Source organism: Cyprinus carpio, chromosome B16 (genome assembly GCF_018340385.1).
Source record: "Cyprinus carpio isolate SPL01 chromosome B16, ASM1834038v1, whole genome shotgun sequence".
NCBI classification, from domain to species: Eukaryota; Metazoa; Chordata; class Actinopteri; order Cypriniformes; family Cyprinidae; genus Cyprinus; species Cyprinus carpio.
The window spans coordinates 20,521,700-20,546,279 of record NC_056612.1 but is presented as its reverse complement, the minus strand read 5'-3'; the positions used below and the strand labels follow the sequence as shown (position 1 = coordinate 20,546,279).

The 24,580-nt window shown below is 36.2% G+C and overlaps 2 protein-coding genes across 2 annotated transcripts in view; one reads left to right on the top strand and one right to left on the bottom strand.

The window, feature by feature from the left end:
* Positions 1–70: 70 nt before the first annotated feature.
* pik3r4 (phosphoinositide-3-kinase, regulatory subunit 4) lies at positions 71–11,980 on the top strand. Its single transcript, XM_019119538.2, has 20 exons — positions 71–324; positions 705–1,465; positions 1,558–1,691; positions 2,203–2,812; positions 3,386–3,520; positions 3,675–3,896; positions 3,976–4,149; positions 4,261–4,406; positions 4,535–4,738; positions 5,541–5,742; positions 6,988–7,085; positions 7,521–7,743; positions 9,087–9,252; positions 9,349–9,513; positions 9,659–9,870; positions 10,054–10,185; positions 10,550–10,650; positions 10,748–10,836; positions 11,199–11,319; positions 11,408–11,980. Exons 2-20 carry the CDS (start codon positions 748–750, stop codon positions 11,576–11,578), a joined length of 4,023 nt encoding a protein of 1,340 aa, XP_018975083.2. The 5' UTR covers positions 71–324; positions 705–747; the 3' UTR covers positions 11,579–11,980.
* Positions 11,981–12,094: 114 nt separating this feature from the next.
* The window catches only part of col6a4a (collagen, type VI, alpha 4a), a 31,774-nt gene continuing 19,288 nt past the window's right edge, over positions 12,095–24,580 (bottom strand). Inside the window, exons 15-41 of the mRNA XM_042741409.1 lie at positions 23,631–23,702; positions 23,504–23,530; positions 23,123–23,167; positions 22,745–22,798; positions 22,564–22,626; positions 22,130–22,195; positions 21,460–21,513; positions 21,329–21,364; positions 21,191–21,253; positions 20,846–20,908; positions 20,672–20,734; positions 20,525–20,587; positions 20,291–20,341; positions 20,093–20,128; positions 19,909–19,971; positions 19,768–19,830; positions 19,653–19,688; positions 18,872–18,908; positions 18,753–18,764; positions 18,078–18,571; positions 17,626–17,722; positions 16,144–16,812; positions 15,808–15,916; positions 14,513–14,637; positions 13,910–14,080; positions 13,217–13,264; positions 12,095–13,098 (exon numbers count right to left, since the gene is read on the bottom strand). Of these exons, the coding sequence (XP_042597343.1) occupies positions 12,926–13,098; positions 13,217–13,264; positions 13,910–14,080; positions 14,513–14,637; positions 15,808–15,916; positions 16,144–16,812; positions 17,626–17,722; positions 18,078–18,571; positions 18,753–18,764; positions 18,872–18,908; positions 19,653–19,688; positions 19,768–19,830; positions 19,909–19,971; positions 20,093–20,128; positions 20,291–20,341; positions 20,525–20,587; positions 20,672–20,734; positions 20,846–20,908; positions 21,191–21,253; positions 21,329–21,364; positions 21,460–21,513; positions 22,130–22,195; positions 22,564–22,626; positions 22,745–22,798; positions 23,123–23,167; positions 23,504–23,530; positions 23,631–23,702 (2,853 nt within the window). The 3' untranslated portion in view covers positions 12,095–12,925. The remainder of the gene's footprint in view (positions 13,099–13,216; positions 13,265–13,909; positions 14,081–14,512; positions 14,638–15,807; positions 15,917–16,143; positions 16,813–17,625; positions 17,723–18,077; positions 18,572–18,752; positions 18,765–18,871; positions 18,909–19,652; positions 19,689–19,767; positions 19,831–19,908; positions 19,972–20,092; positions 20,129–20,290; positions 20,342–20,524; positions 20,588–20,671; positions 20,735–20,845; positions 20,909–21,190; positions 21,254–21,328; positions 21,365–21,459; positions 21,514–22,129; positions 22,196–22,563; positions 22,627–22,744; positions 22,799–23,122; positions 23,168–23,503; positions 23,531–23,630; positions 23,703–24,580) is intronic.

Sequence of the window (24,580 nt, the reverse complement as noted above, 5' to 3'; positions counted from 1 at the left end):
TCTTCCGGTTTCCGGTTTGCCGGTTGATCTGAGATCAGACACGTGAGACATTTCGTCCAATAGCGTGTCGCTCTTGAGCTGAGGCTCAGATCTCAGATCAACCAATGGAGACGCACACCTCTAGCTCCCTCCTGACACATAATAACAAGCGGCTCTTTTATGTAAATGTCTGTATATTATATCGTTCGTATGATTTGACATGTTTGTTAGTAACGTTCGTTTTAATCTGGGCAAAATGTAGAATGTCATTGTGAGTAAAGTGGGAAGAAATAACTATTGCTAACCAGTCGGTTAGGTGACAGCGCCCTGTGCTCAAAGAATCAGGTAAACAAACGTTTATTTTTACACCAGTGCTGTAAACAAACAATATATGCGTATATATATATATAAATGACATAATCCTTTATAACTGGCAGTTTATATCGAGAGAAAATTGCAATAATGTAAATATTTGGAGTTTTATAATTTCTAGCTTGTATTGCTAACATATATGATGTAGCATTTTATGTCTCATGACACTGTATGTGCAGAAGACTGTATACTGAATCTGAAGATTATAGCAAATTATAACAAAACTTTGCATGCATGTACTCCAGTTGCAGGTAATTATTAATAATAATCTTAAGAAAAAGCTGAATGTTGTAATAATAAAATGCAGAACCATCTTCTATCTATCTATCTATCTATCTATCTATCTGTAATAGGTATACATTTGTCTTTGAGCACAACCGTCTCTGATCCAGTGAGATGGGGAACCAGCTGGCTGGAATTGCTCCATCACAGATTCTTTCAGTGGATAGTTATTTCTCTGACATCCATGATTATGAATATGACAAAAGTCTTGGCAGTACGCGGTTTTTCAAAGTGGCCCGGGCGAAACATAGAGAAGGATTGGTTGTGGTTAAGGTCTTTGCGATCCAGGACCCCTCTCTGCCCCTGACCAGCTACAAACAAGAGCTGGAGGAGCTTAAAATCAGACTGCACTCCTGTCAGAACTGTCTGCCTTTTCAAAAAGCCACTCTTATTGAGAAAGCAGCCATACTATTTCGGCAGTATGTTCGGGATAACTTGTATGACCGCATCAGCACGCGACCGTTCCTCAACAATGTAGAGAAGAAGTGGATCGCCTTCCAGCTCCTCAATGCTGTGGACCAGGCCCATAAATCTGGAGTGCGTCATGGTGATATTAAAACAGAGAATGTTATGGTGACAAGCTGGAACTGGGTGCTTCTCACAGACTTTGCTAGTTTTAAACCAACATACTTACCTGAAGACAACCCTGCAGATTTCAACTACTTCTTCGATACCTCCAGGAGGAGAACATGCTATATTGCACCAGAAAGATTTGTGGATGGCAGCATGTTTGCCACAGAAAGTGACCAGACAACTCCGCTTGTGGATCTCTCCAGCAATAGCCAGAGGACCAGGGGAGAACTCAAGCAGCCCATGGACATCTTCTCAGCTGGTATCCATCAGCATTATATTTGTTCTGTTTGTTGCATTATAATACAACATATTTTCCAAACATCTTTCTCTTTTATTTTTTATTTTTGATAGGTTGTGTGATTGCAGAGTTGTTTACAGAGGGTGTCCCACTCTTTGACCTCTCACAGTTGCTGGCTTACCGTAAAGGACATTTCCAAACAGAACAAGTGCTGATGAAAATTGAAGATCGCAGTATTAGGGAACTGGTAGCATTTCTATTCATATGAGATTTTAGATACTTTGTATTATTTCGCTTTAGGTTGAAATGGTTACACTACCATTCAAAAGTGTGGGGTTGGTCAGGTTTTTTTTTTGTGTGTGTTTTTGAAAATGTCTCTTATGCTCACTGAGACTGCTTTTTTTGATAAGACATACACTAAAAGCAGTAATATTGTGAAATAATCATAATCAATAAGCTTAATTTTTGTGGAAATCGTGATGCCTACTTTTTTCGGGATCCTTTGATGAATACAAAGTTCAAAAGAGCAGAGATTTTTTATATATATATTTTGAATGTCTTTCCTGTCACTTTTGATCAATTTAATGAATACTTGCTGAATAAAAGTATTAATTTATTTTTAAAAAATCTTACTGATCCCAATATTTTGAATGGTGGAGTAATAAATCACATAATAATTAATACATTTAATAAATAATATGATACTATTTAGTTAGATACTAGGTAGTACTCTGTATAATTTCATCCACTCTATGCAGGTGGCACAAATGGTGCAGCGAGAACCGGAAAAGCGTCTGACAGCCGAAGAATATCTAAAGCAGCAGCGAGGCAAAGCTTTCCCAGAAATCTTTTATACTTTCCTTCAGCCCTACATGGCTCAGTTTGCCAAGGAAACCTTCCAATCTGCTGACGAAAGGGTGTTGGTCATTCGTAAGAACCTGGAGAACATCCTCAATAACTTGTGCAGTGGCGGGCAAACAGGGAAGGCTGAAAAACTGGAGAAGGCATCTCAGGAACTTAGTTTATCCAAGGAGCAAGGGCTGGTGGTGCTGGTGTCAGTGATCACATCCTGTCTGCAGACACTGCGTTTCTGCGACTCCAAGCTGGCAGCACTGGAGCTGATTCTTCATCTGGCAGGCCGGCTCAATGTGGAGATTGTGCTGGACAGGATTACACCTTACTTACTGCACTTCTGCAATGACTCTATGCCACGCGTCAGGGCTGAGGCTGTCCGCACACTGACTAAAGTGCTGGCGCTGGTCAAGGAGGTTCCTCGCAATGATGTCAATATCTACCCAGAATACATTTTACCTGGGATTGCCCACTTGGCCCAAGATGAAGCCACGATTGTCAGACTTGCTTATGCAGGTATTTTTAGTGCTAAAATAAATGCTGGAGTAAATTGTTCCTAAATTGCTCTTTTTAAATGTGTAAATACTAGTTTTCACAATCCAATCAGTCTCTGATTTGAAATAAAACAAATAATTTGAGAAGAAAAAAAATCATTTAAATTGGAAATACTTTGATATTTCTTAGATCACACAAGTAAAATGGATTGTGAAAGCCATTTCATAATGACTTTAAAATATATTTATATAATTTAATGCAATTTCTTGTTCAAAAGTTTGGGGTCAGTAAGATTTTTTTAAAATAAGCAATTCATAGTTTTATACTTTTCTGCAGTAATGCATTAAATTGTACAAATGTGATAGCAGTGACATTTAAAATATGAAAGATTTTTATTTCAAATAAATGCTAATTAATTATATTAAAATATAAAGCAGTTGTTTTAAATTGTAATATTTCACAATAATTTCACAATATATCTATTTTACAGTATTTTCAATCAAACAAACACAGCTTAGGTGAGCCAAAAAAAAACCCTAAAAAAATCTTACCGACCCCAAATATTAAAAAAATTGGTTATATTATATTATATAGAGAACATAGCACACTTGGCAGAGACAGCGCTTCGTTTTCTGGAGCTGGTGCAGGAGAATAATTTGAGCTCTGAACAAGACCTCAATGGAGAGGACACAGAAGAAACTCTTCACCCCAATGAAAACTATGATTCAGGTAAATAGCAGCTCTTCAATAAAATTTCACTTTTATGGTAGTCTTAAAAAGGTTAATAGATATTGTCCGTATATAACTTTTTGCACTACAGTAATAGCCAGCTTGCGTGGCTGTCATTAAAATGCTGTGGATATGATCCATCCCTTGTCCAAAGAGCTGCAGGCCTTGCATGAGATGGTTCAGCAGAAAGTGGTGACTTTACTGAGCGACCCAGAGAACATTGTCAAACAGACGCTGATGGAGAACGGCATCACACGCCTCTGCGTGTTCTTCGGCAGGCAGAAAGCCAATGATGTCCTTCTCTCCCACATGATCACCTTCCTCAACGACAAGAATGACTGGCACCTCCGTGGAGCTTTCTTTGACAGCATAGTAGGTAGGTTGCCGTCACCGTCACTTAATATAATATCAGACAGTCACTCACAACATGTAACCAAATGTCCTTCTCCCTGCAGGTGTAGCAGCATATGTGGGCTGGCAGAGCTCCTCCATCCTGAAGCCTCTTCTGCAGCAAGGCCTGAGTGACGCTGAGGAGTTTGTCATTTATAAAGCTCTCAATGCTCTCACTTGCATGTGTCAGCTGGGGCTACTGCAGAAACCTCACATCTACGAGTTTGTCAGTGATATCGGTGAGAGAAATTCTGCTCTCTTGTGATATTGGTGAGATAAATTCTGCTCTCTTGTACGCCGTTGTGTAATGTGCTTCATAATTATTGTGTATAATTGTTATTGTTCCACAGCTCCTTTCTTATGTCACCCTAATCTGTGGATCCGCTATGGAGCTGTGGGTTTCATCACTGTTGTCGCTCAGCACCTCAACATCGCTGACGTCTACTGCAGACTCATGCCTCATCTCAGCCCTTTCATCACACAGCCTATTATACAGGTGATTAGTCACAACTACACTGAATAAAATTCTCCATTTGTGTTTCACAGAAGAAAGGAAGTTATAAAGGTTTGAAACAACATAAATGATGGCAGAATTTTCACTTCAGTTTTCAACTCTTTGGACAGATTGATAAGGAGATTGTGTTGCTCAGTGTGCTGAAAGAACCCGTAAGTCGCTCCATCTTTGATTATGCACTGCGTTCCAAAGACATCGGAAGCCTCTTCAGACACCTGTTACTCCGTCAAAAAAAGCGTAACGGCTCCATCCCAGAATGCCCCATTCCTGAGGATCCCGCAATTGCCCAGCTGCTTAAGAAACTTCTTTCACAGGTCAGGAAAAAAATTGAGTTACTTTTTTTTTTAAATTACTATTGATTTATTTTATTTTAATATTTAGTTAAATTTTATTGTCTTCATTAATGTATAAGGCTGCTGTTCAGATTTCTTTGTGCAAATTTTTTAAATGAGGAAATAATTACTTTATTGTTTTAGAACAACACTTCTGTTGTGAAATAGCCGCAGCATGGACACTAACCCTAGTCCTAAGAAATTAGTTAAAAAAAAAAATACATTTTATTGTAAAAAGACATAGAAGATAACATGAAAAATATTCATAATTTTTATATATATATATATATATATATATATATATATATATATATATATATATATATATATATATATATATATATATATATATATATATATATATAATTCCCCACCCAAAAATTCAATTATACAGATAAAGAATTTGTTATGCAAAGGCTAAGACAGATATATACACATATTTTCACATACAGAAGTGCATGTATAGGCATATCAATCAGTATGGTGAGAGGTATTTTTTGCCTGTGCTGATATTTGGTTATTTTCCAGAAACTGTATAAACAGATCTCAAATGTTATTGTAGTCCTTTAGTTTGCCCTTTATACTGTAGGTTATTCTTTCCAATACAATACAATGTGCCAAATCTTTCAACCAATGGATGGACCCTCCATGTTCTTCCAGTAGAATGCTATCAAAAAAGTAATGACTGATTAATAGAAGTGTTGTTTTTAGGAACAGTAAGGCATGTTGCCTTGCCTTATGTCATACTGGTATAAATTAAGCCGTATCATGTTGTTTCAATCAGGGGATGACGGAGGCTGAGGAGGACAAGCTCCTAGCTCTGAAAGACTTCATGCTCAAGTCCAACAAGGCCAAAGCCAACATCATAGACCAGAGCCACCTAAGTGATGGAGCCCACAGTGGAGTCATTGATCTCGGTACACTGGGCATCACTGGCAGACAGGTGGACCTCATTAAGCCCAAGCAGGAGTTTGAAGACAAGAGAGGTGGGTGACACACTCTGCATTCATATTTACTGTTATTTGAGGATATGTATACACTTCTCATGTCATTAGGTCACCATTTAAAATTAATGTCTTTAATTTTCAATTGTTTCCAGACTTCATCCCTTCTGCCTCTGGTATATTGTTTAGATCACAAGCAGCTGAGCTCTGTTTGAAGTTATAATCACTCACTTTGACTAAGTCGGAGGCTTTGTGCGTCTAAATCTGAGAATTCATGATGACAAGCAGATGTTATGTGGATGTATACATTTTGTTTTGCACGACAGCTCATGTTGGTTAATGTTTTTTTGCAGTCAGTTTCTTACAAACTAGCGGGAGTGTACTTTCAGAGTGTTCAGTATGGTTGCTGGTGACTGAATTAATAAAGGATAACAGATTTTCCAGTATACACTAGCATTCAAAAGTTAGTTTTATTTAAAAGAATAAATTTTCTTATTCTGCAAGAATGCATTGAAATGATGAGAAGTGACAGTAAAAATATTTTAATGTTAAAAAATATTTCTATTTCAAATAAATTTGGTTCTTTTAAACCTTTTATTCATTAATGCTGAAATAAGCACCAAATCAGTATATCAGAATGATTTTTAAAGGATCATGTGACACTAAAGACTGTCTGCCAAACATTCAGCTTTGTTATTATAAAAATACAATATAAAATATATATTAAAATAGAAAAGTTATTTCAAATTATAATATAGTTTTTACTGTATTATTAATCTAGTGAGACTTTTCGAAAACATTTCAAAATCATTTAAAAAATGTTTAATTTCCAAGGGACCCCATTCCAATGGATAAAGATACATTTATACTTTTTTATACTCAATAAATTTATACCTTATTAGTCTTCACACACTTTTTTGAGCTAGTGTAAAAGTGTGGAAAACTCCAGCTATAGATGAAGTTGCAGGTGGTTGCAGATTTATTTTTTTAGACTTAATGATTTCAGCATATTGTATAGCCTCCTTTAATTTCTAGTGCATTTGGGAAGTTTATTCTGTTTGCTTCGCTTCTATGAAAATTAACTTTTTAAACTAATATTAATTTACTTAATTTAAATACTATATGTCACTGTGCTGACTAAATCAGTTGCCTGATTTCATTTACACATGTCATGAATGCGCTTGTTAACGCTTTGATTGAGCACAGAGTGTTTTAGCAACCAGAAATGCATCTTCTATTTTAAATCGGTCAGTTTAAAGTAGGTCTGTTTTGTTTGTCTTTTTATAGCTCGCAAACATACAAAACAGGACTCCAACTTGAACGAAGAGTGGAAGAGCATGTTTGGTTCTCTGGACCCTCCCAGCTCGGCGCAGACACCCTCGACGGTACCTAATGTTCTAATTCCGAGCAGTGGTGGGGAGCCCAATGGAACTCTGGCTGGAGAGTGCCTGTGATCTGAGAGCTCCTCACAGACTCTTTACCTCCCTCATGTTCCATCCTCAGCCCAGGTCGACCGCTGAGCCGACAGTGTGCTCTCATCCCTCCCCTGCTCTCTCTGTCCTCTCCTTTCAGCCTCTTCCATCATCCTTTTTCCTCAACACCTTTTTTTAGTGTGCATTTGTCCGTGTTGCAGCTTTGCAGTCTTTAAAGGCTTTGAATCGAGTCAGTCATCTGATATTTTCCATCATGTTTGCAAAAACATGCAGGAATGTGCTGGAGTTTCCCAGATTAAATGTACTGTATTAGCATGTTGTTCTTAAATAATACTGATGACAAATGACTAAAATCTTTATATTAAACCACTCCCCGTTGCTCTTTAGATTCCTGAAAGTGGAGCCATGCAGCCCAGGAAAACCACAGCACTCCCTACTGTTCAAGTGGTACAGTCTGTAACCGGAGCGTCCACGTACCAGCGGCGCATCACCACATGCAAGGCAGAGCTACAGCAGCTGGTGCAGCAGAAAAGAGAGCAATGCAATGCAGAACGCATGACCAAACAGATGATGGAGAGTGCAGAGTGGGAGAGCAAGCCTCCACCGCCAGGTACAGCAGTCACATGTTACATTGTGTGGCTGTCTAGCCTCTGCTTGCTCGATCTTGTACAGAAATCATCTGCAGCTGATGTTTGTTGACCTGTTTTTTATATTTAAAATTCAAAGACATTTTAATTGGGAACTTAAAGCTAAAAGTACCCTTTTCATGGGTTCTGTAAATGATTAAAAAAAAGATTGATTTGAATTGGACTGCATTATTATGTGTATTTTTATAATGTAGTAATAAAAAATAAAAAAAATGCTGTTCATTAATCTGTTTGATATCACAGGACAGTGTATCTCAGCCTCAAAGGTATAATAGCCTCATTGTCCAGTAGTAACTATATATAGACGTGGCCAAAATTATTAGAACACTAGTATTTTAAGTAATAAGTGAGTTATTTCTATCTTTTGCTGTAGTGTGTCGGTAGGAAATATCAGTTTACATACCCTTGTTTCATGAACATTCATTTTGCCATTAATTGTAATAATCCAGTGAGATATTTGTTTGCACAAGGAGTCTGACAACAGCTAGTGCTCTGCACAGAGATCTGATCTCACCATCATCCAGTCTGTCTGGAATGACACGAAGAAACAGAACAAATTGAGAAAGACTAAATCCAGAAGAACTGTGGCAACGACTCCAAGATGCTTCAAGAGAATTACCTGCAAAGCTACTGAAAACTATGTGCAATTTCACCAAGGGCAAAAACTGCTTTAAACACAAAGGGTGCTCACACCAAATGTTGATTTAATTTAGTTAATAGAAGTTAACTGATAAAGAAAATCTATTTTACTTTTTTGTTTGTTTGCTGGTTTTTATTGTATTTGACATACTTATATTTTTAAACAGTTTTTGCCATTAAAATAGCCTAAGATGCTGACATGGCATTAAATAAATATATACTATACTTTACACAAGTGCCTAAAACTTTTAACAGTACTGTAGCTTTGCAGGGAGGTCTCTTGAAGCATCTTTGAGATGTTGCCACAGTTCTTCTGGATTTAGTCTGTCTCAGTTCTGTTTCTTCATGTCATTGCAGACATAGACAGACAGACACACACACACACACACACACACACATACATACATATATATTTATTTATTATTAAATATAAAAGAATATAAAAATATTAAAATATATATATATATATATATATATATATATATATATATATATATATATAAATAAAACACTAGTATTATATATACACACATATACAAACACATATATTTTTGTTAGTGGCTAGTAAACCAACTAACCTTTTTTGAAATACTTTAAATTGGAGTTTCCTAGCTTGTTTGCCTCACACAAATTATTTCCACTGGTAACTGCAGCTGTTACATTGCAGGGTGGCATCCAAAAGGTCTTCTTGTGGCCCATCTCCACGAGCACAAATCTGCCGTGAACCGAATCAGAGTCTCCGACGAGCACTCCATCTTTGCTACATGCTCCAATGATGGAACTGTAAAGATCTGGGACAGCCAGAAAATGGAGGGCAAGACGACCACCACAAGGTACAGTAGATAATATCTATACAATGTCTAAAAATTTTCTAGGTTGTCGTTTTACTGTTATGTGAGCTGAAATGATTGAAAATGCGATCGTTTCAGGTCTGTGCTGACGTATTCTCGGATTGGAGGCCATGTGAAAACACTGACCTTTTGTCAGGGGTCACATTACCTTGCTGTTGCATCAGATAATGGTTCCATCCAGCTTCTTGCAGTGGAGGCAAACAAGCCTCCCAAATCACCCAAAGTCCAGCCCTGTCAGACCAGGTGTGTGCAGGTCAAGTAACTCCACTTGTAGCATCCTAAATTTGTGTGCTGCCATACAACGGTACAAATGAGTAAATCGAGACCATCACACTCAAGTCAGTGTCAGTCAACCAGTCAGATCAGTGAGCCATTGAGTCTCTTCCAGGTTCCTGGATCCCAAGGATGAGGGCTGTGCGGTGGACGTACATCACTTTAACCCAGGGGCACAGACGGTTCTGGCCTATGCCACTGTGAACGGCTTTTTGGTGGGTTGGGATCTCCGCAGCAATACCAATGCCTGGACCCTCCGCCATGATCTGCGCCTAGGCCTCATCACTTCCTTTGCTGTGGACATGCACCAGTGTTGGCTGTGTGTGGGTAAGAGGGCTGGATAGTTTGGGTGGTGTTTCATGGTGCTCGTACAAGCAAGTGAAACAGACATGTGTGCAGATCAAAACCCAAATTATAGAAGAATGTTTTCAGCAAATTCCTATACCATTATAGTGATTCATAAGGTTTGCCATGTCAAGCTTGGACTTATTTTGTGTTCTACATACACAGGCACAAGTAATGGCACAATGGCTTGCTGGGATATGCGTTTTCAGTTGCCAATTTCCAGCCACTCCCACCCAGCCCGAGCGAGAATCAGACGCCTGCTGATGCATCCACTCTACCAGTCCTCTGTCATTGCAGGTAAAAAGTCTCTTATGATCACCAATTCTATATTTATTTGATCAAAATACAGTAAAAACAATATTTTTAAACACTATTACAATTTAAAGTAGTTTTTTTTTTTTTACTCAACCTTTTTTTTTGTACTCCATAACATGATCCTTCACAAATCATTCTAATATGCTGATTAGTGCTCAAGATTCTCTATGTTGAAAACAGTTGTTCTTAAGAATAGAAAGTTTAAAAGAACAGCATATTAAGTCTTCACTATCACTTTTGAGGAATTTAATGTATCCTTTCAGAATAAAAGTATTGATTTCTTAAAGAAATATGAATATATACAATAGAGTATGAATGTTTTAAAGGTTTTTCTTGTTCTCTTCAGCTGTCCAAGGTAACAATGAGGTGTCCATGTGGGATATGGAGACTGGAGACAGGAAGTTTACCCTGTGGGCTAGCTCTGCACCTCCGCTTTCAGAGATGCAGGTATGTTGTCACTTCTGCATCACGATACACGTTGACAATAGTAAATACATTCAGAATTGCCTGCTGTCATTACACTGGAATCGGTTGTTCTCTACAGCCCTCTCCTCACAGTGTTCATGGGATATACTGCAGCCCTGCTGATGGCAATCCTCTCCTACTTACAGCTGGATCTGACATGAGAATCAGGTGAGACTAATTAGCAAACTCATCACTGTTGAGGGGTGATGATGTAGCAGGTTAGAAGGCATCAAGTTTTTTTTGAATCCAATGTTTGCACAACAACCTGTTTACAAAGACAGGTTAGAAAGCGACATTTTTGTTTCCATTCGAACGATTTAAGTAGTTTCCAAATATCTCAAACCCTCAGTTGAATTTCAGATGATACCTTCATACAAAATCAGCTGCATTCAGATTTACAAACAACCAATATTTCCACAAGCAAATATTATTAATTTGGTGCAAGAGTTTTACATTCCCCAAAATTAAGAGCATGTCCAGATATATTGAGCTTGTTATGAATTCAAATGTGTTCTGTATGACAACTGCAGGTTTTGGGAATTGGCCTACCCTGAGAGGTCATACATCGTCGCAGGCGGTGCAAACGACTCGCTTCACTGTCCTTCTGTTTTCTACAACCGCAAGATCATCGAAGGAACAGAAGTAGTACAGGTCTGAACATTATTTCCATCTGATTTTCTGTTTTCTGCACATTTATATTTGATTAATCTTCTCCTCCATCTCCCTTCGACCTTATCAGGAGATCCACAGTAAGCAGAAAAGCGGATCCACTGAGGACACACCCCGCCGTGGCCCAGAATCCCTTCCTGTGGGTCACCACGACATCATTACTGATATTGCGACTTTCCAGACCACCCAGGGCTTTATAGTCACCTCCTCTAGAGATGGCATTGTCAAAGTCTGGAAGTGAGAGAAACCCTGTGCCAAGATGGGACACATTAAATTGACAGCCGATCAAGTGCACTGTAAATTTAAATATAATGCCAATTAATATAATTAAGTCATTTAGGATCAAATCCACTTTAAAAAAAAAAAATGAAATATAACTATATAAAACCCTGACAGCCAACAGTTTTTTTGTGAACAGTCTGATTTGTATGTTTTTGTTTTTCTATGATCACACTGCAGAAAACAGGACATTTTACAAACAGTGTTTTAGGCAGTAGTTACACTTATAGTGTTATTTCTGCAAAGCTAAACCCATGTAGTTTTTTTTTTAGGGCTGAGTGCAAGACATGGATGGGCATGAAACTATCATTATAATCACTGTGTAACAGTTATGGATATTACTGAATAAATGTCATGACATATATGTATTCGCTTTTTTGGTGGAAAAAACATTGAGCACAGCATATTTAGCATTTGTTTCAAGTGAACATGAAACCTTTAAAAATGACCCATGGATTCCCAAATGAATAAAATCAAGTCCAACTTTACTTTTTTATTATGGAAAATCTGGTCAGATTACAGAAGTAAAACAGGTTGTAAGAAGTTTTTTACAATTTTTAAAGATGAAAAAAAAAATGCATACATTTGAACAAAAATTTAATTACTGAAAAATATTTTAATCAAAACAGTATAAAAAAATGTTACTGCACATTACTAGTGTTGTCACAGAACATCTTGACTGGAAAACTTTATATACAGTACACTGACATTTTAATCTACACACAATATGACTTATAGATGTTTTTTTTTTGGGTTTTTTTTTTGGCATTTTTGCCTTTATTATGATAGGACAGATCAGAACTGGAAGTGGGAGAGAGAGATGGGGGCGGGATCATGAAAGCTCCTCAAGTCAGGATTTGAATTTGGGACAACCACAGAATAACAGTGCTATATGTCGGTAATTGCAACTCTTTGTTTCCGAAATCAAACTTACATTTTTTTTTTTGAGAGATTAAAAACTGAGTTTATATCAAAATTCTGACTTTTTTCAGGATTTCATGGAAAATAAGCCATAATTGTGAGATATAACCTAAGAAGTGTAAGAGAAAAAGTAAGAATTGTGAGATAAAAAGCCACAATTACCTTTTTTTTTATTCCTTGGCGGAAACAGCAAAGCTTCCATACTTAGCTGACCATAAAAGTATGACCAAAGTAGCTGACCAAATTGTGTTGGGGTGGTGGTGAATAATTATGTGTGTTTGTTGTAAAATCCCCACAAATATAATTTTCTAGCTCAGAGAGGATGATTGCTAAATATGAGAGTGAAGAAAGTCTTTGCTCAAAAGTGTCATTCAGAAAGTCATCCTGGTTAATTGTCTCTTACACAAAGATCTTCACATTCCTCCTGTGTCTTAAACCTGTTTTTGTTTCCTCCACATCCTCCAAACCAGAAGTAAATGCATTTATTCTGCTTGATGTCATAGTACCAGCTTAAAACATAGTCACTGCAGGGCCCCGCATCTTCTTTCATGAAGCACGCATCTGTTAGTGGAAACATCAGGAAAGAATTCAGTCAGTGAGACTTCAGGCGATATTGTAATCGCCAGACGAGAGTCAGCAAAAGCCAGACAACCGGTTACAGATAAAGCTAATTTCTCACCATCCACTAATGCCGTTTCCTCTTTTGCCTGCAGGATTTCTTCAGGATCTGGAGATTTAATAAAGGATAAAATGTTTCAGCAGTTATTTTATACAGAAATTTTATTAACCAACTGCTTGCTGACAGTATAGTGTCCCCTTCAATATACTGGGGCGCCAGCACCCACACACACCACAGGGTGAGCACCCCCTGATGGCTTCACTAACACCTTCCAGCAGCAAGGAGGTCTCCCATCCAGGTACTGACCAGGCTCAACCCTGCTTAGCTTCAGTGGGCAACCAGTCTTATGCTACAGGGCGATATGGCAGCGGCTAATCTAACTAAGATTAATCGGTTTTGCTGGTTTTTGTTGGTCTGTCAGAATGGTATGTTGGCTAGATTTAGAGGGAATTTTTTCAGTTATTCAGGCTGAAAGATTTCAGACCAGAGTTCTGAAATGGAAACTGGGGACATTTTGAAGTTTCACTGTAAAAATACCATTGAAATCTCGCTTGAATCAAAAAAGCCCCATTCATATTTTCTTTAAAAATCTACAGTAGTCATTTTTGCAAGTTGGTTTGGTTCTGCTAGTGACACAGACATTAAACAACTAAGCATATTATATTTAAGGTTAGGTCACATTCAACTATATGTACTTTAATAGCAAAGAATTTTTACAATAATTTATTATGAGACACTGCACAAATTACTTACTTGGTTTGCCACAGATCTGAAGGCATTCCTCTTCTGAATTAAAACGGTTACTGTTACCATCACAACCCCCGTACCAGAAGGGTAAACATGTACCAACTGCTTCACTATAGTACCAGCGCTGCACATATTCACTACAGATGGTGCCACGGTCACTGTTCAGGTGACACAGATCTGAAAGCAAAACACTTATTTACCGATAAGCCATGCAGAAGATCGTGTAAAGTAATCATTTATAAAGTGAAAATAAGGTGAAGTGACGTGGCCAAATATGGTGTCCCACACTCGGAATTTGTGCTCTGCATTTAACCAATCCAAGTGCACACAAACAGTAGTGAACACACACACACACACACACACAGAACAGTGGGCAGCCATATTATAGCAGCGCCCAGGGAGCAGTTGGGGGTTCGGTGCTTTACTCAAGGATCTCACCTCAGTAGTGATATTGAGGGTGGAAGAGAGCGCTGGTTATTTACACACACCACCAACAATTCCTGCTGGACCTGAGACTCCAACCCACAACCTTTGGGTTATAAGTCTGACTTCTCTAACCATTAGGCCAAGACTTATATAAGCAATGTTTATATGGTTTTAAGAACGTACTGTCAGTGCGGTCAATAGGAGACTTGACTCCTAAGTCTCCACGGCCTGAGTTCTGCTGGTCCTCAGTCTTCTCCACTTCCTCTTTCACCGCTACATCTGGGTATGCAGTGGATGGCACAGGAACACTAGGAAATAGCATTTGTTTTGACATTGGGCACACTCAACTGCGCCACTTTTTGTGCAAAATTTCTTTAAGCATAATTTACAACAAATTAAATTGATTCTAATTTATAATTAATTATAAATACATTTTAATTTTAATAAGCTAAATTACATTTACATTTTCTCATTTAGCAGACACTTTTATCCAAAGTGACCTACATACAAATGAGAACAAAAGAAGCAATGTAATATATGTATTTATTCATTGCAGGTTTATTTTAATAACCTGCATCTTTGTAAGTAAGTACATGCTTTCTTCCTATGTAAATCACATTATAAATAAACATACATTACATACATTATAAAAAAAGAAATCTATGTATAAATGAATATATGTATATATATATATATATATATATATATATATATATATATATATATATATATATATATATATATATATATATATATATATATATATATATATATATATATATATATATATATATATATATATATATATATGGTTTATTTTTATTAACCTGCATCTTATTAGGAAGCTTCTTTCCATGTACTTATTTATTGCAGGCTTATTTTATTAAGCTGTAAATAGGTATCTGCTTGCATTCCATGTAAATTACATTTATAAAACATTTTTAAAAAGGTAACCTGCATCATTTGAAATATACACCTGCCTCCTATGTAAATTACATTCAGTATAAATTTATTTATTTTCATTTCATTTCAGATTTTATTAACCTGCCTTTCTATGCAAAAAAAAATTAATTTATAAACATAAACAAATAATAAATGTACTCTATTGCTGGTTTTAAGCTGCATCTTAATAAGTACCTGCCTTTTTAAAATGTAAATTACATTCATAAATAAATAAATATATTGCAAATTTATTAACCTGAATTTTACTAACCTGCACCTTTCTATGTAAATGACATGCATCACATGTAAATTACATTCACTATAAATAAAAGTATATATGTATATTTATTTATTTATCTATCGCTATTGCAGGTTTATTTTATTAACCTGCAGCTTATTAAATAAGCACCTTCCTTCTTACTAAGAAACTAAATAAATAAATAAACAGTGTTCAATGTTCAGTGTTACTTCTATGACCTCAGACAAACAGATATTTCACATTAGAAGACAACAGATCAGATTTTGTCAGCAGATACCTATATACAGGTCTCTCTGCAGCCGCGTAGTCCAAACGCTGACCTGGACGCTGTGGAAAACTGCTACACTTACTCTGGAGTGATGAATCAGGGTAGGAATTCACATTTTCTGCAATCACAAATAAACTATATTAACACAAACAAGCCCCTCAAGATGAACAAAGTTATGCAATGCCATCCTGAAGGAGATAATCGACCCCAAAAAGAAATTTCGGTGAATTTCACTGTGTTTTTTGTGCTTTCTGAGTGTCATCAATGTGAGCATACATGACTGGGTGAACTATCCCAAATTTTGAGTCCTCAAATATGCATTAAAGGACATAAAGCATTCCTTACTGCTCAGAATGTGGAAGAACGTCCTCATGAAGCGCTGCGCATACTCATGTTCTCCATGTTTCAAGTGTCCCAGGTGAATGATGTGCTGTTCTAAGGGGTAGCTGGCAAGCTCCTCCACCTGAGCAGTGCTGATGTGCTCACCCACCATCAGGGTGAAGAGAATAACACCCTCACACTTCGCCACCTTGGAGATAAAGTCCAGCTTCGCTCTGTCCTGAGATGCTATCTCCTCTCCAATGATGGCCAACACCATCTTGTTCTTGCGGCCCTTAGGAGCGGTGAGGATACCCTGCATTATGGCGTATTCCATTGCAAGATCCAGTCGGGAAGAGCCTCCGGTTTGGTGTAGATCCTGGTAGATGCTCCGCTTCATTAAACTGCGATCTGGGAACTGTTGGAAGCCAAATATCTCTTTGACACTGGACTGGGCTTCACTGTACGTGGAGCTCTGCTGGTAGACAGCCACTCTCGCTTGACTGTTGGCCCCGTTGGGTTGACTGCTCACTACGATCTGATCGAGCACACCGCCGAGCACCTCCTTCACACCCTCGTATTCGTCAGACAGGATGCTACGGGAGCCGTCCACAACCACCGCCAAGTCCATATCCAACTCCTGAGGAGCAGATGGCAGGTTGGTGCCTTCACATTCTCTAGCTGGTCTGCAGGGATCTAGAAGAGAAAAGAGAGCAGATATGATCACAAACAAACTCCAACCACGGACCTCCATAGGGAGATCTGCAGAAATCAAACACCTATCATTCACAATCTTCTACACATACTCCATTCCTTGCATGTATGTTAATTAAACAGTTTTTTGCATTATTTAATGCTTTTAGCTACCTTTCAGAATACTGTACTTTTCAACATTAATCTGATGAGATCGAATTGTCTGACCTTATTGGCAGACTTTTTACAAATATAAACATGTTTGAGACACTACACTTATTATTTTGGGAAAGGTTTTTACATTATAACTATTATTTAGCAAAGATGTATAACATTAATTATAATAACATAATAATGTTACAAAAGATTTCCATTTCATATAAATGCTGAACTTGAACTTGAATCAAGGAATCACTGGAAAAAAAGTATCATGGTTTCCACAAAAAAAGTTAAGCAGTTTTTCACACAATAATATTAATATTTCTTGAGCAGCAGATCAGCACATTCAAATCATTTCTGAAGGATCATGTGACACTAAAGACTGGAATAAGTTATTTTCCATTATACTTCACAATGATTTAAATAAATGCCTCGGTGAGCAGATTCTTTTAAAAATATCTTACAGATACCAAACTTTGAATGGCATATTATATATATGATATATGATATGATGGGTCATCTTTTGGTTTCATGTAGCACTGTTAAATACAAGATAATCTTCAATAAAATGAATCATGATTTTCCTTATTTTCTTATTCCTATTTGATACATTCATACTTTTTCACTGGGTGTGAGAGAGAAATTAATGGGTCTTACCAAAGCAAATAACACAACTCTGGATCTTACTAAGAGTAGTGTTCTGTTCTTGCATTCTACCCAGCACAGTCAAGATAAAACTCTGGGTTTCATCTGCCTGCATACAACAAAACATATCACAATGAGAATGAACAGGCCTACACTGTTAAAAACAGTTTTGTATTAAAACTTCTTCTCTTAGACACACACATCATGGTTTAATAATTAAAAGGGTAGTTCACCCAAAAGTAAAAATTCAGTCAGCATTCAGAAAGGTTTGAAGAACCAATACACTAACTAAACTTAACAAGTAATAGAAAATTTGAAAATGTCCCCTTGGTCAGTCGTACAGATTTGTAACAACATGAAGGCGAGTAAATGATGACAGAATTTTCATTTTTGCGTGAACTATTCCTTTAAATAATAAAAAGTTAAGTAAAATACAGATTTAAGTGTGCTTACAGTAACTTTACCTCAAAAGCTCTTCTAATATTAGGGGCATTTCTTAGTGAGACGACACCAAGCTTAATGTTCATGGCTTTGTACTCTAGAATGGCTGTGGTGAGGGACGTCGAATCCTGAGATTCTCCAGCAGTGAGGAAGATCACTACCTTCCTCATCAGGACACCCTTTCGCACACGCTTCAGGACATTCCTGCCCACGAACCGCATGGCAGCGCCTATGTTACGTTGATTTGTAGTGCGTTCCAGGGCGATGTTCTTCACTGCTTCAATAAGCTGCTTTTTGCGGTGATAGTCGTTGAATCGGATCAGGTATTTGGTGTAGGAGTTGTAGGAGACCACAGCCACCCGAGCACCCGTTGGGCAGCTGCTCTCTGCAATGTTGATATTGTCCAGCAGTCTAAGGACTACAGAACGCATGCGTTCAAAGCCTTGAGGAAGCACATCTCCAGACATGTCCAAGCCAATCACAAGATCAGTGGGGTAGACAGGGCATTTTATGTTATCTAGACAAATATATAAGAGAGAGAAGAGTATGAGACCATATTTAAATAATGAATTTGATTTTAACTGAATGAATAATGAATGAATGAAATGAATTTTTAATTTTCATAAAATTAATTTTGTTTCACATTTTTGGCTTCTCATTTCAGTGTTCATAGAAATATGACATAAAAAGTTACCTACCTCTACAGCAAACTGTTAAATAAAACAAAAAAGCAAAAATGTCAATAAAAAGCATCATCATAAGGCTATTATCTATTTCAAAAAAAAAAAAAAAAGAAACATAAATAAAGGTTTCTTACCACAGTTGTCTCGGACATATGAGATCAGCTGACAGTCCTACAAAAGAATTTATATTATTTATATATATATATATATATATATATATATATATATATATATATATATATATACATATACATATATATATATATATATATATATATATATATATATATATATATATATACATATATATATATATATATATATATATGTATACATATATGTATATATATATATATATACATATATATATATATATATATGTATATACATATATATATATATATATGTATATATATATATAATATATATATATATATATGTTTATATTAAATTAAACATCATTTCAGTGTACCTACATTTCAAATTTAGACACTTCATATTTAGACACTACTCTTTACTGATTATTGTGGAGTTACTTTGCAGATATACTATATTTGTGCTTATTTGTATTAAATTTACAAATCAGAGTTTCCACAAAATTTTCAATATTGATAATATTAAGAAATATTTCTTCAGAACCAAATTAGCATATTAGAATGGTTTCTGAAGAATCATGTGACACAGAAGACTGGAGTAATGGCTGCTAAAAATGTAACTTTGCCATCACAGAAATAAATTAAAATTTAAAATATATTAAAATAAAAAACAATTATTTGAAACTGTTGTTTTAGATTTTTTTTTTTTTTTTTACATTATGTGAACAATTTCTTTCCAGGTTGCAGTACATATAAAAATGTAAATGTTAAACTGTACAGCAGTAATAAAAATAATAATAAAATAAAATCAGAAACTTACAGAAATCGGTCTTTTTCCTCGTTCTCCTTTTGGGCCCTGTGTGAAGAAAACAACATTCTGTATCCCTTCAAATTCCCATGATCATATGATGTGAATAATTTTAATATAAACATACCCTGTGTCCATTCACGCCCTCGCTGCCAGGATCTCCTTCTGATCCTGGCCTTCCAGCATTGCCCTGTTATCAGACATCCAATTAATTCTCCTCAAGGTTCACAGAATGAGCAAAAAAAAGTTAACTTTAAAATGTCATTACCCCTCTTCCTCTGTTGCCTCTAGGGCCACCACCTCCATTTGCTCCTTTAAAACCCAGTTCACCCTGAATGTCAAAAAAGAGAGTGACTAAACATTGTTCACTCATTAAACTATCAAGTGATTATTTTAGAACCAACCCCATTATAATTAATGTACTTCCAAGTTTTGGATGAATGAAAACTCACCTGAAGTCCAGGATAACCTGGGAAACCAGAATCTCCCTAAGAAAAAAATTAAAGAAATTAAAAAATATATTTTTTTTTTTACATATATATTAAAAGACTATATGTTGTTTTTAGTTAAATAATACCATAGTTTATATTGTGGCATCACACAAATTTGATATTTTAGAACACATTATTGCAACATAGTTCTCTATAAACCTTCTGTCCTTTGGTTCCTGGGAATCCATAGCCATCTGCACCATCTTTTCCCTATGAGAAAAAAATGTTGCAATCAGTGGTTGCATCTGTTAATGTCAAATAAAGACAATCAGATAAAATGTTGATTTGTTACATTTAAGAACAAAACAGCTTTTCTGAATTTGCTAAATGATGATGGATGATGCCCAACATTGCTGAGTTCTGGCAGTGTTTAAAAAAGAAAGAAACAGTAACCGGCAGTCCTCTAGGGCCTGGAGGTCCTAAAGCTCCCTTGTCTCCAGGATCACCTGACTGGCCCTGTAAGGCAAAAGCAAGATGAGAAGGTTTAGTGCTAAAAAAGCTTACATTTATAAATAAAGAGGATGAAAAGAAGTCACTGACCTTCTGTCCCCTGGACCCAGAGCTTCCTTTAGATCCTGGCCTTCCTGGAGGGCCATGAGATCCCTGTGTAAAAGAAATCAACACAATCTCATTGATGGCCGGATGTGGTTTACTGGATATTAATGGCAACAGTAACCAAATGAAATAGTCAATTCATTGTTTTTCAACATGCACCTGAGGTCCAGGTAGACCGATATAACCTTTCTGCCCAACTGGACCAGGTGGACCAATAGCACCCTGAACAGAGACAGAAAGACTCGATCACAAGCTCAAACTCAAAATATTTACATACATCCAATTTGAGATCAAATGCATTTTGAATGGGGGTTATATACATTTCACATAATTAATAGCACTCCAACACAAATGTCATCTTCAGTTGCATCTTTTCTCACTGTTAACAAACTGGCAAACAAATCAGCTACAACTCTACGTGTTTTTTGGATTATCATTATGGGGTACACCTTGTATTTATTGATAGATTTAAAAATAAAGAAATAGAAACAATTTGTACATTACCAGTGGACCCGTGGCTCCAGGGAGTCCTTGTAGTCCTGCGGCTCCTGGAGGCCCTCTGGGACCCTGAATTCACCAGCAAAAAAAGTCATTTGGTATAATTTTAGAAGTGGCTTAAATAATATTTCAACAGTACTTTACCAGCAGACCCGCTGAGCCTCTTCTGCCATTAGGACCCTGGAAATAAAGATCAAGATATTAAAAGAGAAAACAGGCTTATAAGTTAATACTTCTGTACTATATCTACATATCAAAGATTAAGATTCTTTTACTGGTCTGCCATTATCACCACTTAGACCAGGAAGACCATCCAGACCTGGTTCACCCTGTTTACACAGAGAGAGAATGAAAAGAAAATAATTGATATTTGTTGTTAAATCATTCATATATAAATACACGCACACACACACACACACACACACACACACACACACACACACACACACACACACACACACACACACACACACACAAACACACACACACACACACACACACACACACACACACACACACACACACACACACACAAGGACTAAGCAACAATAAAAAAAAATACTAATAATAAAATGTATAATAAATATATAGTTGACAACAAATTTCATTATTGATCATTATCGTCTGGTCTTTTGTCACTGACATCTGTTTGCCTTGTTACAGCTCTGTTTGTTTTTGTTTTAATAGAATTACTGTAAATGTGAACACTTTTTGGAATAGAACATCGCCCAGGATGCAGAATAACATGTTTTCCAAAAAATACAGAATACAGAAAATAAAATGACAATTTTTTTTTATGTATTAATCAAAAAGATTACAAACAACAGATTAGTTTATCATTCTTATTTGCAGCCCTAAAATTTCTATTAATAAACTTAGACATGTAAATGTAAAATGGCACTGTTAAGGGTCAGTTGTTAGTAAAATTAAATAATCTCCCCATACCTGAAAGCCTGGGCTCCCGATGTCACCTTTAGGACCGCTGGAGTTGTTGTCTAATCCTGGACTTCCCTGATTATAATTAAATGGATTAACAGGGGTCAAAATTCAGCCAAACACTACTGGAACATCTACTGCATGACGTTTATCAGTCGCTGTCCTTGCACCTGCTATTGTTCCCCACAAGTACCCTACAATTCACTATTTTGCTTCAAGACGCTAGAGACATTCTTTGTCAAATTTGGCAACAAGAAACAATGTTAACCACAGACCATTCCTTTGGAACAGAGTGAGCTTGACAAATAAGCTGAATTAATGTATGCAAACTACTTGAATCTAATTTGAACAATCTTTTAAATTTAAAATCACCATTCTAATGATAGTATGAACTGTGTTTTGTTACATTAAAGGATAATTATGTGCAGCTAAAGTCTACTAACTGGATCTCCTCTTAGGCCTCGCTGTCCTGGGTTTCCAGGGTTTCCTCTGATACCTCTTGGACCCTGCGGTTTGAGCACAATGAAGATCATACGTATGAATAAGACAATTAAATTAAAGCACAAAAGAGAGACCGTGTCATTGTTGATAAGTACAAAGAAGAATATATGGGATGGATTTTACTGGGCTGCCTGGATCTCCTCGCTCTCCTGGGCTTCCTGGTGCTCCTGGTACACCCTGAGAGGAACAAACAAATGTGGAATTTGTTTAACAACAGAAATGCATGACTTTCATATTGTGAAAATTCAGGAGAAACTAGATATTTCGATTTTTTTTTTTAACAAAACGTGCAATTGTTAGGTGTTCCCTAAGTGGTTAACATATAATACATTGTTTGTGAATAAACTTAATATAATAGTGAGACTGCCTTAGCAAGCATTTAAGATATAATACAGATATAATATAGTTAAGATAACTTTTGCTTATTTTAGTTTGCATCATATCTATATATCAGCCCTTGATAACTCACTGGATGATAGAAGTGCACCAAAATTTTCTTACCTGTTCACCATTTACCCCATCTAAACCAAATTCTCCATCATCTCCCTATTAAAAAAGAAGATTAAAAGAGACTCACCACATTAATAAGCAATTGGCGGTTACATTACATGCATTAACAAGCCAAATGAATGTAGACAGGAATGCAATTTATATACAATCTTATAAAAACAACAAAAACCACAGGCTAAAACAAACCTTTCCAGATGGCAAAGACAGTAATCCAAACACAGATGCCGGCTAGTAACTGCTGTCTAACAGTAATTAGGTAGAAACTTGTATGATGTATAAAGCTATTTTAAAGTTATTTTGCTCTCGCAACAGAGCCTAAATGTTTATGTGAACTTCCGATGTCAGTGTCCATATTCTTATGGATGTACTCACATGATTGCCTGAGTAGCCTCTGCCACCCTGAAGAAAAATAAACAAACAGCAAAAACTAAATGTTGCAGGTTTCAGCGTTAAAAAACATTTAAAATTAATTAAGAAAACACATAGCACAGTGTGCTACCTTTATGCCTCTTCTTCCCATGCATCCCTGATGTCCTTGAGTTCCATTCAAACCAGGAGGCCCTCTCTCACCCTAAAACACACGTATTGTACATGAGTCATAGTACATCAGTATTTTAGTATATTCACAATATATTCAGATATTGAAAGAGTTTACTGTGCATTTTGTGCAAAAAGTGTTAACAATATTGTTAACACAAAAATTAACAATACTTCTCACAAATGCAGTACCAAGTTTGAGGTTGTATTTAATGACTTAAATAAGTCTCTCATGCCCACTTAAATATACAGTGAAATTATAATACTGTAAAAGAGCATTACCGTTTATGTATTAAAATATCATTTATTTCTGTGATGGCAAAGTTGAATTTTCATCATCAATTACTTCCATTCTTCAGTGTCACATAATCATTCAGAAATCATTCTAATATTTATTATTATCAATGAAACTGTTCTGCTGCTTAATATTTTGTGGAAACCATGAAGTTCAAAATAACAGCATTTATTTGAAATATAATTAATTTATAACAATGTGCAGTTCTTCGCTGCCATTTTTGATTAATTTCATCCTTGATGGAAAAAAAAATATATATATATTTTTAATCTTACTGACCCCCAAACTTTTAATGGTAGTGTGTGTTTAAATAGCACACCCATATTAGATGATGACAACAGTCACATCATTGACCAAGAAAAAGTTATTTTATTCTACATTTAATCGTTATAGTAAGATATGTATAGTACATAATGCATTTTTTTCCTTTTACTTTCTTCATTTTCAACATTATTTTCTTCTATAAACCTGAACAATGTGTATTGTAAAAGTGCTATTTCTACAATGGATTTGGTAATCATCCGCACCAGTCCAAGGCCATTATCACATCGGGCCAGAGTAACAGTTTAACATTATTACAAAAAAATGTGTTATCATGTTAAGGATACAAACACGGC